This window comes from Amblyomma americanum, chromosome 2 (genome assembly GCF_052857255.1).
Source record: "Amblyomma americanum isolate KBUSLIRL-KWMA chromosome 2, ASM5285725v1, whole genome shotgun sequence".
Taxonomy (NCBI): Eukaryota; Metazoa; Arthropoda; class Arachnida; order Ixodida; family Ixodidae; genus Amblyomma; species Amblyomma americanum.
The window spans coordinates 28908686-28924113 of record NC_135498.1 but is presented as its reverse complement, the minus strand read 5'-3'; the positions used below and the strand labels follow the sequence as shown (position 1 = coordinate 28924113).

Genomic DNA, 15428 nt, shown 5'->3' with positions numbered 1-15428 from the left:
TGAGGAATGCCATAGTGCAGACGGGCGGTCTTGCATTTCGGGCGGTCTTGCCCTCCAAATGCTGCTGTTGTGGCCAGGCTTCTCTCCCGTGATGTTGAGCTCACCAGACAAATGCCAAAGACAGAGCAACGCGCTGCACGGAGCTAAATCATGTACAGGAAAACAAACTAGGCGAACTTTGGCAAAATCCGATTACTTCGACTGCAGTAAGGCTTCTCTGCTGGGACTGAGAAGAGCGCTAATAGATCATTCCTGGACATTTTCGGGTTCCCTGGTTTTGCCAGTTTCATTTAAAGTTGAACCAAAGCAAAGCATAACACATACAAACATTGTCACAAGCTGCAGATTTCAATGCAAAATCTTTTAATGTAGGACATGCATTTGTATGGTACATGTATACATAGGTATGTAAATATATAAATTTCTCTCCACACCTCCCATTCTTGAAGGTATATTAATTATGCAATATGGTGATTCATCAGGCAACAAAAATTTCTGAAAAAAAAATGGAAGCCGCACTAATAGAACTACGAAAAAAAAAAAAACATTTAGTTCCTGGCAAATCTCGCAAATCATTATGCCAAGATCAATCTGTGCCAATTAAATGTCACACTATTAATCCTATTAACAAAAGCAAAACTGCTCAATGTAGAAAGAGAAAACAACCCATGAGAGCCCCCTTAAAAAGCACACCAAGAAAAATACTAGCACAAAACTGGCAACGATGTAAACAAGCCCTTTCGCTTCCTTCCTCCGAAAGTCCCCCCACCATAAAACAGGAGAAAAAACAACAACAACGAGGTAACAGAGGGATAACTTTCAATGTCGCCTGAAATTTCTAGGGTAATGTCTGCATTTTTTGTGTCGTTGCAAAGTGTTTCTCTGGCCTGTGTTTCACAATAAGCCTGTCATGTCGAATTGTATCACGCACAACAATCAATTGGCAGAGGTAAAATCTGGGCCATACCAACTCCTGCAACAAAATGCTTGGCCTGAATCAAAAAGATGAAGCCTTTCGCAAGTCTTGCCGTTTGGCACGAAGCATTAGTTCCCCAAACAAGTACACTACGCTCGGAATGTTTCATGGCCTGAAGACAGCTACACGAAGACTTTTGTGTTAAAACTTTTGTGGCACTCTCTTGAAGATACATGCTGAAACCATGAGCCTTTGCTCTATTTGCGTGTAATAACTTTATACATATCTAGTATGTACACAGTTTAGTTCTCTGCACATGCTTTGTGGCCACCCTTGCCTGGCAAGACAAGCTACTGAGACAGAGCTTTACACCAAAGGTGCTGCTTCTCTTGTTTCTGCAGTTGCAAATTGACTCTTAAGGTGCAGGACCTTTCACCTCATCAAACACAATCCAACGTAAGACCTACTTGGATGTGATGTATGCGTACTCAACATGCTGCAATCAACACCAGGAGAATGATGTGCTGTTAAGAAATGCCCCAATGCACTCTAATGAACGCAAATACATACACTGCACTAGAAGCAGACCCGTACGATGCAATCGACAGAGCAGAAATATTAAAGAGAATGTACAAAAAGCAGCACTCACTCTGTGCAGCATAATGCTACATCTGACCTACCATTTAGCACTGTCTGCATCATCTTGCAGGAAAAATGCAAAATCTTTATGCAAACCACAGGCCACAGAGCAACAGCACTATTAAATTATGCTTATTTTCTACTTGATTTTGAATCCAATTATTAGTAACCAACACAAAAGACCAGTAGGACCACTTGCAACTTGTGCCATCAGCCACAATCAGAACGAAACGGCCTGTATTACAAATGTAGACTAACCACACCATAGGACACGGCCTGTCAAGTTTCCACCAGCGCCACTCTGTCTCACATGATCAGTGGAATGAAGCACGAAATTCTGTGTAATGTAGACGACAAACTGTGGACCAAGAGAGTCTTTTTCAATGTCCACATTTCCAAATGGGTCAGGCCACTGAATGTCTGGACTTCAAAATGAAATGCAGTAACCACAGAGCTTGCGCGCTTGTCATCACTTTCGTCGACACGCATGAGACGACTGCAGTTTCTTCAAGTTCCTTGGACTGCAGCAAAAGCTGGTAGCCCCTATGTCTAAGCCAGTGCTTTCATTCAGTGCACACAGAGGGCAGCACATCATAGAAGTTGGCGTCTTCAGGGGACCCAAACATGAGCTTCAACTGCAGTCCAAATGAACCTACAATGCTCTGCGCCTCCCACTCCCCTCACACCCTAGCAGCACCCATCTCCGTTTCCTTTTTTGGGGCTGCGGCACCAAAATCGAGACCACGAAGACAGTGCTCAGAGTTTGCAGAGGCAGAACAGCAGCGGAATGAAGGCTCCGATGGCAACGAAGATGGGTAAGAGAGCGCTGCTATCGTCTCCTGTGTACGGGTTTGGGCTGCGAGGCCCGGAGGGCCGCCGCGGCTGATGCTGAGATCCATGAGCTGAGTCGCCAGAACCATGGCTGGCAGGAGAGTCTTCTTCCTCTTCCTCATCCTCTTCATCAAGCTCTTCCAGCGGGGGCATCTCAGGCACGTCTGCAAAAAAAACAAGAGAAAAAAATAACCTAAACCACCAATTTCCCAACAGAAATCATCGATTGGCTGACCGCTGTTCATGAGCATGACTCGCAAAACTGAAACAGTCAGCGCTGATTTTACTAATGCGGTCAATCACTTCTCTCATATGTATGTTTATAAAGCTGCCCATGTCAGTATAAGCTTTATACGTATTAAACAAATACACAAAAGAAACAAAAATATAAAAAATTAATATTGTCACGTCGGCGTTAAGCGGCCGAGAGTCAGCAGCGACGTAGCCCTGGATGAGCGCTTCTACAACACTTCTTTCTCCACTTCTTGATAGGCGCGTTCGTCCGCACGAGCGCTGGCATCATTAGCCCACTCCCCCGAAAGCATCGACCCGATGGTGAAGAGAATGTAGGGGGTCTCGAGAAGAGTTAGGGTGTCCGTGCATAGCAGGGCTTCAGGCGAACCACGTGGACCACGTCGGGCCGGTGGTGGCGTCGAGATTGTTGAGTCCCATGAGGGACGACTTCATAATTCAGGGCTCTGAGGCGTTGCACAGTTCGGTAAGGACCAAAACAGCAGCGCAAGAGCTTTTCACTCAGTCTGCGTCATCGGATAGGAGACCAAACCCAGACAAGGTAACCTGGGTGGTATTCCACACGCCGCCTCCACAGGTAGTAGCGTTGTGCGTCTTGGCCCTGTTGGTCCTGAATTCGAACCCGCGAGTTGACGGGCAGCTTTGGCCCATTGTAAGGAGGACGCAACGTCGTCATTTGAGTGACCATCGACATGAGGCAGCATGGCATCGAGTGTTGTCGTCACTTGACGCCCATAAACTAGGCCAAACGGTGTCATGTTGGTTGTTTCCTGTAGGGCTGTATTGTATGCGAACGTGACGTAGGGCAGGGCGTCGTCCAAGGTTTTATGTTCCATGTCCACGTACATTGAAAGCATGTCTGCAAGCATCTTGTTTAGACGTTCCGTCAGTCCGTTAGTTTGAGGATGATAAGAAATCGTCCTATGGTGACTAGTGTGACCAAAAATTAGAATATGGTGCAGGAGCTCAGAGGAAAAGACAGCCCCTCTGTCCGTAATGAAAACTTGTGGAGCACCATGACGTAAGATGATTTGATGAACAAAGGACTGGGCTACTTCGATGGCGGTGTTAATTTGAAGAGATGCTGTCTCCGCATAACGTGTGAGATAATCAGTGGCTACTATTATCCACCTTTTTCCGGAGCCTGAGGTAGGAAAGGGCCCGAGCAAGTTCATCCCGACTTGTTGAAATGCTTGTGAAGGCGGTTCAATAGGCTTGAGGAATCCGGCTGGCTTCACGGGCAGAACTTTGTTGCGCTGGCAATACCGGCAAGTGCGGATGTAATGCGCAATGTCAGGACCCAGGCGAGGCCAGTAGTACTTGTCTTGAATTCTGGCTTTTGTTCTAGTAACACCAAGATGGCCGGAAGCTGGTTTGTCATGGCAGGCATGAAGAATTTTGTCGCATAGGTTCACAGGGATGATGAGCAAATATTGGCTACTGTTGGTGGCGAAATTCTTCTTGAAGAGAACACCGTTTCGTATGCAGAGAGACAACAAAGCTCGCCTGAAGGCTTTAGGAACTCTCCTGCTGGCACCTTCAAGATAACGAATGATGTCGCAGAGGTCGGGGTCGGCGTGTTGATGCTCGGCGAAATCGTTGGTATGTATTGCATTCAAGAAAACTTCATCGTCGTCAGCAGCGTCGTCCGGAGCTGCTTGCACGGGAGCACTAGATAAGCAGTCAGTGTCTGCGTGTGCGTGACCGGATTTGTAAATGACGGCGATATCGAAATCTTTGAAGTCGAAGGCTGCATCGTGCGAGGCGCCCGGAGGGATCCTTGAGGTTGGTCAGCCAGCATAATGCGTGATGATCGGTCACTACTTTGAAAGAGCGGCCATAAAGGTATGGTCTGAACTTCGAAACTGCCCACACTATGGCGAGGCATTCTTTTTCAGAGGCAGAGTAGTTGGCTTCTGTCTTCGATAGTGCGCAGCTCGCATAGGCGATGATACGTGGTTGGTCCTGCCGAACTTGAGCTAGGACAGCGCCCAAACCAACGTTACCTGCATCGGTGTGGACCCTTGTGTCTGCAAGTTCATCAAAGTGCACCAGCACAGGGGGTGTCTGCAGGCGACGTTGAAGCTCTTGAAACGTCATCTGCTGTGGTGGTTCCCACTTGAACGGTACATGCGCCTTTGTCAGATCAGTAAGGGGTGAGGCAATTTTAGAGAAATTCTCCACGAAGTGGCGATAATATGCGCATAGTCAAAGGAATCGACGAACTTCCTTCAAGTCACGCGGCAGTGGAAAATTGGCAATAGCGGATGTTTTCTCGGGATCCTGAAGGACTCCTTTGTAGCTCACGACATGGCCTAATAACTCTTCGTATGCAAAATGGCAAAATGGCATTTTTTGGCTTTTAGAGTAAGGCCTGGTGATGCAGGTGCTCCTCGAAAGACGGCGCAAAAACGATGACGTCGTCCAGGTGGACCAGACAAGTTTGCCACTTCAAATCTGCAAGAACGGTATCCACGAGTCTTTGGAACGTCGCAGGTGCCGAACGACGACAAAATGGCATCACCTGAACTTCGCACAGGCCGTCTGGAGTGATGAATGCTGTTTTTTCGCGGTCCCTCTCGTCCACCTCAGTTCGCCAGCATCCAGACTTCAGGTCCATGAAGGAGAAATATCTGGTGTTGCATAAGCAATCCAAGGCGTCGTAAATTCTGGGTAGTGGGCACACATCGTTTTTAGTGATGTTTAACCAACAGTAGTCAACACAGCATCGGAAGGTGCGGTCCATCTTCTTCACAAGCACGACAGGTGCCGCCCACAGGCTCCTAGAAGGTCGAATAACGTCGTTGGCGAGCATTTCATTTAATTGTGTGCTGATAGCCTCACGTTCTTTGAGCCGACGGTTACCATTACACTGGAACGTGGAAGTACGGTCACATGTTCGTCTAGAATGTGCAGCGCCGCGGGGAGAACACTATCGACGGATATGGCCTTCTCGGTCGAGAACTTGACGGACTGCGATTGCAGATCAATCACGGCACCGTTTTCAGTCAGAAAGTCCATGCCGAGTATGACGTCCCGGGAGCACTCGGCTAGCACGACGAACGTTGCCAGGAATGTTTCTCCTAGCACGGTTACCCGCGACGTGCACGTTCCCGTTGGTGTGATCAAATGGCCCCCTGCAGTACACATCTGTGGGCCGTATTTGTCCGGGGGTTGAACTGCGGCTTGAGGGGGGCGTAAGGTACATTAACGACGTACCCAGCACCTGCACCAGATGTCACGTTGGTGCTGAGCGGCCGAGAGTCAGCAGCGGCATAGCCCTGGACGAGCGTTTCTACAACACTTCTTTCTCCTGCTCTTGACAGGCGCGTTCGTCTGAACAAGCGCTGGCATAAATATTAAAAATAAAAATAAAATGATAAAAATAAATAAATGAAAAATAAAAAAGAAACTTGAAGCCCCCCTCCCCTTTCCCACTTAAAAAAAGGTTCTGGGGTTCCTGAGTTTAGACCAGAATAATATAAAAATTCTTTGCTTTCACACCACAGCTAATGCTCAAACATTCGTGTTACACACGTGTAAATCGTCGTGTGAGTTGTTTTACAGCACAGTCCTGATTTGATGTAAAAGCTGCTGTCTGATCGTGTGTAAATCCTCTACACTCCAGAAGAACCCTCCGGTGAATCAAACTCCAGGCACCTATCGGTAAAAATGCATCTCCCACCTATGAGCCTCCACCCACCACCCATCACCCAACCAACTCCACCCACCAGAAGGCCATGTATCAGTAAAATGAAAAAAAAAAAAAAAAAATGGTGAAATCAAATTCTAAGACACAATGGGAGGCAACCATTGTAGAAGTGAAACATAAAACCAATACTGCCAATGCAGATTTGTTGCACCAGATTGTATGATCGCATGTCAATTTTTTGTTCTTGACGACCAAATAAAAGCACTTTTTATGCTACTATGTGCTCACACTACATGCACACGAAAACAAAACAATTTCAATTACAAAAATGACACAACCAGAAGCCCCAATATTTAAAAGTAAACATGACAGTTTAATAAACAAGTCAAGATACAAAACAGACTGTGCGCTGACTGCAAATTACTACAAGAATGCTCTCAGAAAAGCAGCCATACGAGGTGACAATGCCCATTAAGTAATGCTCAGCCTTGTTAACTGCATGAAAAAAAAAATGCTTTGCAAGTGTCGCACTGCATGGAAATGCAGAAATGCCTACAGCATCAATGCTGTACTCAGGGAACTGAATTCCCGAACATTAGGTGAAATGTCACGAGATGATGGCCGGTAATGACTTTGGACCTGACGACGAGAGCTAGGCCTTCTGGAAAGCGCCAATCCTGAAAAGCTCAGCCCATGCCCATTGCATCTTTCTTTTGAACTTTCCACGATTTTGTATTACCAAAGAGCTGTGTCTCCACAACATTTTGCACAAAGTACTGTGTCTACTTCTAAAAATAAAGTCAATACAACAATCTATCAAAGCGATGGTTTTTAATTCAATGCTGAGACATCATTCACGGCCGATCCAACTCAAACCTCAGAGTCCGAGTTGGGATAAAAAATTAGCATAAAACCAGGCTCAAGATCAGTAACTGAATATTCTTTTGTTTTTGATAGCCAGGCAAATAGATAAATACTTTTCACACGATGGTTGCCAGAAAAGTGCCAGACAATTAGAGTGCACGAAATAAAGCTTCTCACCGTCCAGTGTTCCCCTCATCACATAGATGGCATTTATCTTTGGGTTGTCCCGGTAACCCTGTAAAAATGAAGCAAGCACGACATTTATACAGTGACAAATGTAATCAAAATTAAAGTAGAAGCTGTGTGTATAAATTAATGTAACTAACAAAGCCTAAGCTCCAAATTTCCGAATATTAACTCTGCTGGCTGCTTCCTACTGCTTCAGCCAGATTTCTGCTGAGCAGACAAACTGATGACATGTAATTAGGAGAGGATTTTCAATAGAGCTTAGCACCTATAAAACACTGCCATCAAGCTGAAATTAAACATATGTCACATACACAGCATGAAAGTTCATACCTTTTACTACATTCTTCCAAGTTCACTACAGTATAGAACCCCTCTATAGTAAAGTCACTCGGACCAGCAAAAGTCTTTACTATATTATCAGTTACTGGTGATGGCATGGCTCTGAAGATGCTCTCTGGCTACTTGCCAATTACAAAGTGTTGGCTTATAAAAAAAATACCTTCTACCCAGCTCTAATCGACCCTTCATGTGATAATTATTTATTTTCACTTATCACATTTTATGTTACCACGTTTTCTATTATGTTAACGTCCTGAGGAAGTGTACTGCATTTGCATGAATACAACATGGCTACAAATATAACGGTAATTTAATTCCACGTAAAAACCAAAGCTTTGCGTGAACTCGGCGTCGTCTTCCACAGCCTCAGCTTCATTTAAGAGGCAATAGTTGGAAAATGCGCACGACGCGGTCAAACGTGGCAAAGGCACCCACGCAGTGCCGCTGCTGTCGTGCTGCGAATGTTCCCCCTGTTCTTCCCTTTTCTACTCCTCACTGCACTTCTACTAGCTTTTCTTCCTCAGCGAACCACTGCGCCTTCTTCCTGCGTTCACAGCCAGCTTTACTCTTTTTTTTTTTCGTGCGCGCCGCGCGCTTTGCCTTACAGCTCCAATACCTTTAAAAAGTTGGCTTCTCCTTGCGCTCATGAACTTAGTGGTGAAGCCACCTCAAAAAAAAAAAAAAAGCACCGTTTTATCGTCTAAGGTGTCCATTTGCCTTCTAACGTTGACCCCGCAGTCCTCGACTACACTTGTGCCGCGATGTCATCATTCTCCGGAAACTACGTCGCCACGTTCAGACATTCTTGATTATAGCGGTTTCTTGTAAAAAAATCTAAAAATGAAAAAAAAAATGCACAGGTGTCTAAGGAAGGTGAAAAGGGAGTGCAATTTCACTTTACTATATCCGAGTTTACTATAGCGGGGCTCTACTGTATTAGTTTCATATGGTGTCAACCAAAGAAAAAATTACAATAATATGCAAAATTCAACAGAACACAGTGCCTGATTTCTGTGCATGCTTACCAAGGCTGCTGCTGCTGTAACATTCTGGTCTAAGTATGCATTCACACCTGTGAGTTGCGTAGGTTTTGCGACAATTTTGGTAAAAAAAAAAAAAGACAGTCGCAGGACAGTCGTGCACTGCTTAATTTTCCAGCCCTGCAACCCCGAGTCGCAAAACATCCAAGCCAATCAACGGTGCCTCAGAACTGAATGCAACAGTTAAGATCGACAACTCTAGTTCTGAGTGAGGCCATTCAGGAAAGCCAGCCCGCATGTAATGCTAACAGTGATAATATGAACATTGTCACTGTTAACCTGCTCTTTGTATGAAAGTGTGAATGCACCTTGAATCATGTAACTTTCAGGCCACGAAAATGCTGGCTAAAGGTTCTCAACCTCTGGCACGCAGCTGGATGCAGTGTCCAATTTTGCACTAAATTTGTGGAGAAACTCAAGACCACTGTTTTTAGTCATAACAGGAAACTTGAAAATTTCAAGACGTCCTAAAATCAACTGTTCACTCTGTGGTGCACGGAGAAGGCCAGGGATGCCAGAACCTGAGGGAACAGAAAAGGGGGTGGGGGGCAGAGCTTCTCTACACAAATACATGGAAAGGCTTTGACTCCCCCAACCCTCTTTCGGCACGTCCCTGACCATGTCTGTATTGTTTCACCACCTGTAGGCACAGCAGGATTACAAATGAAGTTTAAAGATTTTTTCATAGTGGGACCTAGCTTTTGCAATACGACATCTTGCCACACATCTATTTGTGCCCGCGGCCGGTAACATTGAAAGTATGCCTCAAAAATATGTCGAAATATGCGATTAGATAATGCTCTGACGAGCTGATAACCTTACATAGCATTAGTACTGTTTCTATCATGACTGACAAGTCGTCAAAGGATTAGCTGCATTATTGACTAATGCACAGCAAGAAAGATAGCAACAGAAAAGAAACGAGCAAACATTGGTCCATAACACTGCTTTCTGTTGCACAACCACACTATGTAAAAGAAAAAAACAGTGTGCTCTGCTTCCATTTTCAGCAATGAATCAGCACTGCTCTTTGGTAACTGTTTTACACACTAAGAAATGCGGATGAGTCAGTGTTGTTTAGACGTGTTCCTTCCCATACACCATGGCACTCGCAATGCTGTGTATGTTTAATTTGTTGTTTCTAGGGTAGTTCACTTCCCAACACTACCCCGAGCAAGAAGCAACAGTAGCAACATAGTCAGTCCTGGTAGAAACGCAGTTTGAAACAGGCGAAACGGTTTTCCTACTCTGTTCACATGCACCTACACATATCGTGGCTACCGTCTTGCACATCCAGCGTTTCAGATACAAATTTTTGGGACTGCCACGTAACTTAATGCAGTGACTGCATTGAAAGAAAGCAAGAAATTGACCAAGTGTCAGGCTAGGCAATCTAGGCTTATTCATCTACCTTGATGAATTCAACCTTGATCTTTCCATCATGGGTGGATTCTTCACCGTTGATGCGCAACTTGTTGCCCTTGATGCTGAATGCAATGTGCTCGTCGTGAGCAACTCCGCGTCCAACCTTGGCATGGATGTCTAGGTCAGCCACCACGGTATGCTGCCCATTCAAGACGACGTCAAACACCTGCATGGGCAGTTTTTTTTTTCTTTATTAGCAAGCTCGTCCGGAAGCAAACAGAAAACACAGAGCAAGGGAAAGCTCTGAATGCTCAGTAAAGTTCAGCCCAGACTGCTTTTTTTTTTTTCTTTCAAGAAGTTTAGCTTGAAAACACGACACTGAAACCTCCCTTCACAAGATTCTCAGCAAATGAGAGTAAATCAACTATGAATTACAAGCAAACTTCGTTGCCATGGTAGACTTTGCAGCACCATCTTCATATTGAGCAACCTTTATGACCGCATTAGGGGCATGATTCCTGGCACTGCTTTAAAAGTGCAGTTGTGATAGCAGCATTCGTATCCCTTTTACTGCTTTGTATGGTACTACCTCATGAACAGATTATGATACGTCATTCTTTTACAATAGAAAGCTCTCTCATCATGCGGTATGGAGATATTCTAGAACATTTACGCTTTTACTTTGCACCATTAAGCAAAGTTTTTGTGTGTGCAGAGGCTTTCCAGAAAGCGTTTCTTTGCACAGCAAAGTGCACAAGACTTTTCAGGAGCTTTTGGTCATGCAACCCAGAAGGTGAGGAAGATACAACAAGCAACTGTTGAGGACTTCTGAAAACAATGAAACATGAAATATGAAAAAAAAAAATAAGTGGAATATAGCTCGTCTTCAAGTAGCATTTCAGCACTTTTGTATAAAACAACAGGCAACCTTCTAGTCGCTACACTTGAATAGCTTGTGGAACCTTCTGTGATGTTCATTACACCACTACAGTAACACAGAACTCAAGAGAGAAGCCCCCCTCAAAGGAAGTCTTCCAATGGTGTCAACCTGTTCTTCTGATGTATGTTAACCACTGTGCATTTGACAACATCGCCAGGTGGCTAGCAGATACTATCAGGAACAAAACTCTCCAAGACAAGCAAGCAATAACCGAAGCGAATAGCGTGAAGCCGCACTTCAAAAGGATAAAGTTGTGCTCACATAGTCTTATGTGTAGCAGCCATGAGGTAGTAGCTGGAAAAAGTGGAACGTGTGTAGCTTGATTGATTTTGCATGTCCTGAAGACTTTTCTTCCCGATAGTACAAGGGGACTGACCCATGACGGTGTTTTTAGTTGAGGGGCCTCCTTTGAGATGTATTTTCCACTTTGTTCTCGAGCTATATTTGGTTGGTAACAACTTTATTTATAGTCCTGCAGAGCTTTCGTCGACGGGGCTTTAGGTCTCCCATGTGGGGACGTCGAGGTGTTGCCTCGCCATCGCCTTGCGGGCCTGCTGGACGGCCCAGAGTTGGTCACCGAGGCTGGGGCTGCGCAAGGCAGCGGCCCACCGCGGCGGGAGGGTACCGGACTTAGCACCTTGCGGGTTTTTGTTACAGTCCCAGAGCATGTGAGTTGTATTCGACTAAAAGTTTCCACCGTGGTGGCTTAGTGGCCATTACACATTGCTAATAAAAACAATGTTGTGGCAACCCTGGCCATGGCAGTTGCATTTTTACGGAAGTGAAATGCAAAATTCGGTGAATACCAAAATACTCTTGGTGGATGAAGTTATGATGCCCCTCACAGCTGTGTCCTTAGCTTGAAAAAGCAGTGGCCTTAACGTTTACGACAGATTACATTTAATCGAAGGCCAGTGACAAAGAGCAATGAGAAAACTAGAAGCAGCTTTGGCAAACTCTCAGCAACACACAACGGTAGAAAACAGTGTGAGAGTTGGGACCAGCCAAATTGCTCATATTTAAGAAACAGCGCACCAGACTAATAAAATAAAACAAAGACAGACAAACAGGTCCTAGACAAACAGATTGGCCTTTCATAAGCAGTCTGGCATGTTATTCCTTATAGTCTGTTTAGTCATCCCTGTGTGCCTGCATTCACTGTTTCATAAGCAGCCTGGAGTGTTATTCCTTAAACATAACAGAAGTAAACAAACTATGTAGCAGAGAACTGCCTGGGAAAGAAAGACTAATGGTAAAATAGACACTAAATTTTCCGCCGTCATCTTAGCTGTATACAGCAGGATTTAAGTTACGCGAAAAAAATATTTAAAGCCTGACATTGTGCCTGGAAGCAAAACAGTGAAATTTAAAAAGTTACTAGTGCAAAGCGACAGGTTGCTGGTCTTTAAAGAGGCAGAGAAGACAATTCCATCAAACTTTTCGTTTGTAGTAAAAAATTGATTCTGCAGCTCTTTCTGGCTACGGTGATATTTGGTTGGTTTGGTTTTATAGGGTTTAATGTCCCAAAGCGACTCAGGCTATGAGATGCCATAGTGAAGGGTTCTGGACAAATTCAACCACCTGGGGTTCTTTACGGTGATGTTTACCTGGCTGCAAGAGACAATTTATTGCCAAGAAAATTGTATTTAAAAGTTTTCCTACCATTCGATTTAAACTAAAAACATCAAGATAGAAAAGGATTCAGCTATCATCATTTGAAAGTGAATGGTAGTGTAGCCTAGTCTTGCAGATCTGTGAACAAAATTTAGTCTCGAAGTCATCGCAGTTTGCTAGTGAAAATGGCCAATGGCAACAATAATTGTATTTCATTTTTTTTTCTCTTCTCAAGCTTAATAAAGCTTTTTTCATTGAAAGCATAATGCAGAAATCTATCGATACCCTGGATGGTATGCATCAACAGATGCAGGCCAAGCATCCCTTTCAAGAAGTGTGCGAGTAATGAGATGCCCAGATAAAAGCGATGAGAAAAGCCAAGTGCAGTCTCATGCAAAGATCACAAGATTGGGTATTCATTTTAAAACGATAACATGGGGCTGCTATTTAAAACAAGTCAATAGTGCAGCTGAGAAGGGCAGTGCATTTTTGGTGACCTTTATATTTCACTCAAAGCCATTAGTGGTGAAAGGAACTCAAGGCCATTTGGAATGAAGCGCTACTGTATGCCTCTTGCTTTTTAATGCGGTTAGTTTACTATGAAGCAAATATGAAGCCTTCACCAGAGCTGCTAACTAAAGTAGTACACTGGCCAAGCTTTCAAATGACTTAACTGCACATGCTTGTAAGCAAAAGCACATACTTTTGCTGATTTGAGATGGTAGTTCAGTGCGACAGCTGTTGTTTAAACCTCAGCCCATGTGTGTCAGGACACACAAGTGGATCGCCTGCTGCTTCCCAGAGTGTGTTTAGGCCCACCAGTAAGTCACTGCAATGTGCAGCTGCTTTCTTGGGCATTGAGAGATGCCGTAAAGATGCCTGTATTTTTGGTTTGTACGGGCTCTTGGTCTGATGGCCACAAATGTATTCAGGAACTGCGGACGCTTTGGTCTTATTCTGCACGCATGCCAGCAAGTGCCAGCCGCTGCACATTACAAATCAAAGTGACCACATGGACGTGTGCTTCAGAAAAAAAAAATAATAATAACACGCAAGGGATGTAACGCTGGATTAGTTTTGAAGCGTCATGGGAGTGTGGTTGGTAACAGCTATTTCGCCTCCCCCTAGAGGTTGCCAATGTTTAATAGAATAGGATAAAAGAAGTTGTTCATTGTGCTCATTTTCCAGAAAGGTAAAACTGTTGCACCAATGGAAAGATGCGGATACTCGCTGCCACAAATCCTGGATAAGCAATGTGTCCCACCGGTGCCCCACGCCATAGCGACGATGCTAACATCACTGCGAATAACCTTCGTGAATTAATATATTACCTGCATGCTGACAGTTGTCACAGCGCTAGAAGTTAATGTCTATATTAACCAGAAATTTTAGAAGCCAATGTAGCTTTAAGCTTGAAGTGCGCCGGCTCAACAAGATTGATTGACGTCGCGCGGTAGGCGCACTAAAATATAATGCAAAGACTAAAGTAAGAAAGCAAACAGAAAGCAGGGAAAATGTCGCGAGGTCGATAAGGCAGCGCGCAGTTAAAATGTCAAGCGATGATGAATGCAGACATCCTAAACGGATTGCAAACGTGTAAAACGCGGCGCGTAAGCGTGCCTCGTTGGCACATCGAAACCTGCGCGAAATCAAGCACGGATGTGCTCGCGTGGGATTCCCACCTAGCTACCGGCGGGACGAGCAGTCGGAAGACGCGTGTAAAAAAAAAGAAAAGAAAAAAGAAGCAGACAACCGAAAGCACCGTTGCCTCGAGGTGACGACAAAGGGGGCAAGCAATTAATACAAAACAAAAGCGGAAGGCTACAATGTGCGCGCCTGTAGAACAGCAGCAGATGGCCCGCAGCAGGCTCCGGCTCCTCTCGCGAGCGCCCGCGGACTGCTCGCGCGGCGTGTTCCGGGATCGAACACACTCAGATGGGAGAGCAAGTGGCGGATAATGCAGTGAAGAAAAGAACAGAATGAGCGCTCTTTAAACCGCACGAAGTGCTACGAAAGCCGGCGATCTCAACTGCAGCTGCATGTATTGTAAGCGCGTGACTGGCAGTGGAACGCCACGCAGACCGTGCGCCCCTGCTATACTCACCTTCCGACCCGGTGAATCGAAGTAGACCTCGCAGAACTTGAGCACCAGGACATAGTCACCGTCCTTGTTGACTGGGATTTCGTAGCCGAAGGTGGCGGTATGATAACGCTCCGTCTGGTACAGGATGTGGTCGTTCTTGTGCGCCCGGCCAATGACTAGAAGCTTCCCGTAATCGGACGCCGTGCCAACTTTTCCGAACAGAGGATCCCGCTTGTACCTGATGCCGTGGAGGTCCACATGTTCCTCGCCGCCGGCATTGATCGCGTAGATGACTTCGCCCAAGCAGAGGGCAGGATCGCAAAGGGAGAGCAGAACGCAGAGCGGAAAAAGTGATGCTACGAAGCGCTGCATCGTAGGAGCTGGTCGCCGGGAGCAATAAATAATGCCAAGAACGAAAGCTAAGATTTGCCTAAGAGATTAGAAGACTATATCCGTCCAAGGACGACTTTCTACGCGTTTCAGGCATGAGCTAGTCTGCTTACTACGCACGATTCAGCTAACAAGCGCGGACACACCGAGAACATCGCGTCTACAGGCAAGCGGCCGCCGAACAGAAATCCACGCGAAAGGATCGCTGCGCCGCCGGTTGCGAAAAGCCTAGAATTCCGGTAGTTAGATTCGTATGCGAATAAACGGCAACAAAATTCAACTTCTAGTGACCGCAATTATATTCTAATTAGATT

The 15428-nt window shown here is 45.3% G+C and overlaps 1 protein-coding gene across 1 annotated transcript; it reads right to left on the bottom strand.

The window, feature by feature from the left end:
- Positions 1 to 340: 340 nt before the first annotated feature.
- On the bottom strand, positions 341 to 15313 carry LOC144120865 (malectin-B). The gene is made up of 4 exons (XM_077653633.1): positions 14746 to 15313; positions 10134 to 10313; positions 7332 to 7389; positions 341 to 2550 (listed from the first exon to the last, which is right to left on the bottom strand). Exons 1-4 carry the CDS (start codon positions 15094 to 15096, stop codon positions 2312 to 2314), a joined length of 828 nt encoding a protein of 275 aa, XP_077509759.1. The 5' UTR covers positions 15097 to 15313; the 3' UTR covers positions 341 to 2311.
- Positions 15314 to 15428: the final 115 nt, after the last annotated feature.

Coding starts and splice junctions, on each gene's coding strand:
- LOC144120865 (XM_077653633.1), bottom strand. CDS start 15,096: ATGCAGCGCTTCGTAGCATCACTTTTTCCGCTCTGCGTTCTGCTCTCC. Junction 10,314..14,745: donor TCGATTCACCGGGTCGGAAG/GTGAGTATAGCA, acceptor CTGCCCATGCAG/GTGTTTGACGTCGTCTTGAA. Junction 2,551..7,331: donor GATGAGGGGAACACTGGACG/GTGAGAAGCTTT, acceptor TTTTTTTTGCAG/ACGTGCCTGAGATGCCCCCG.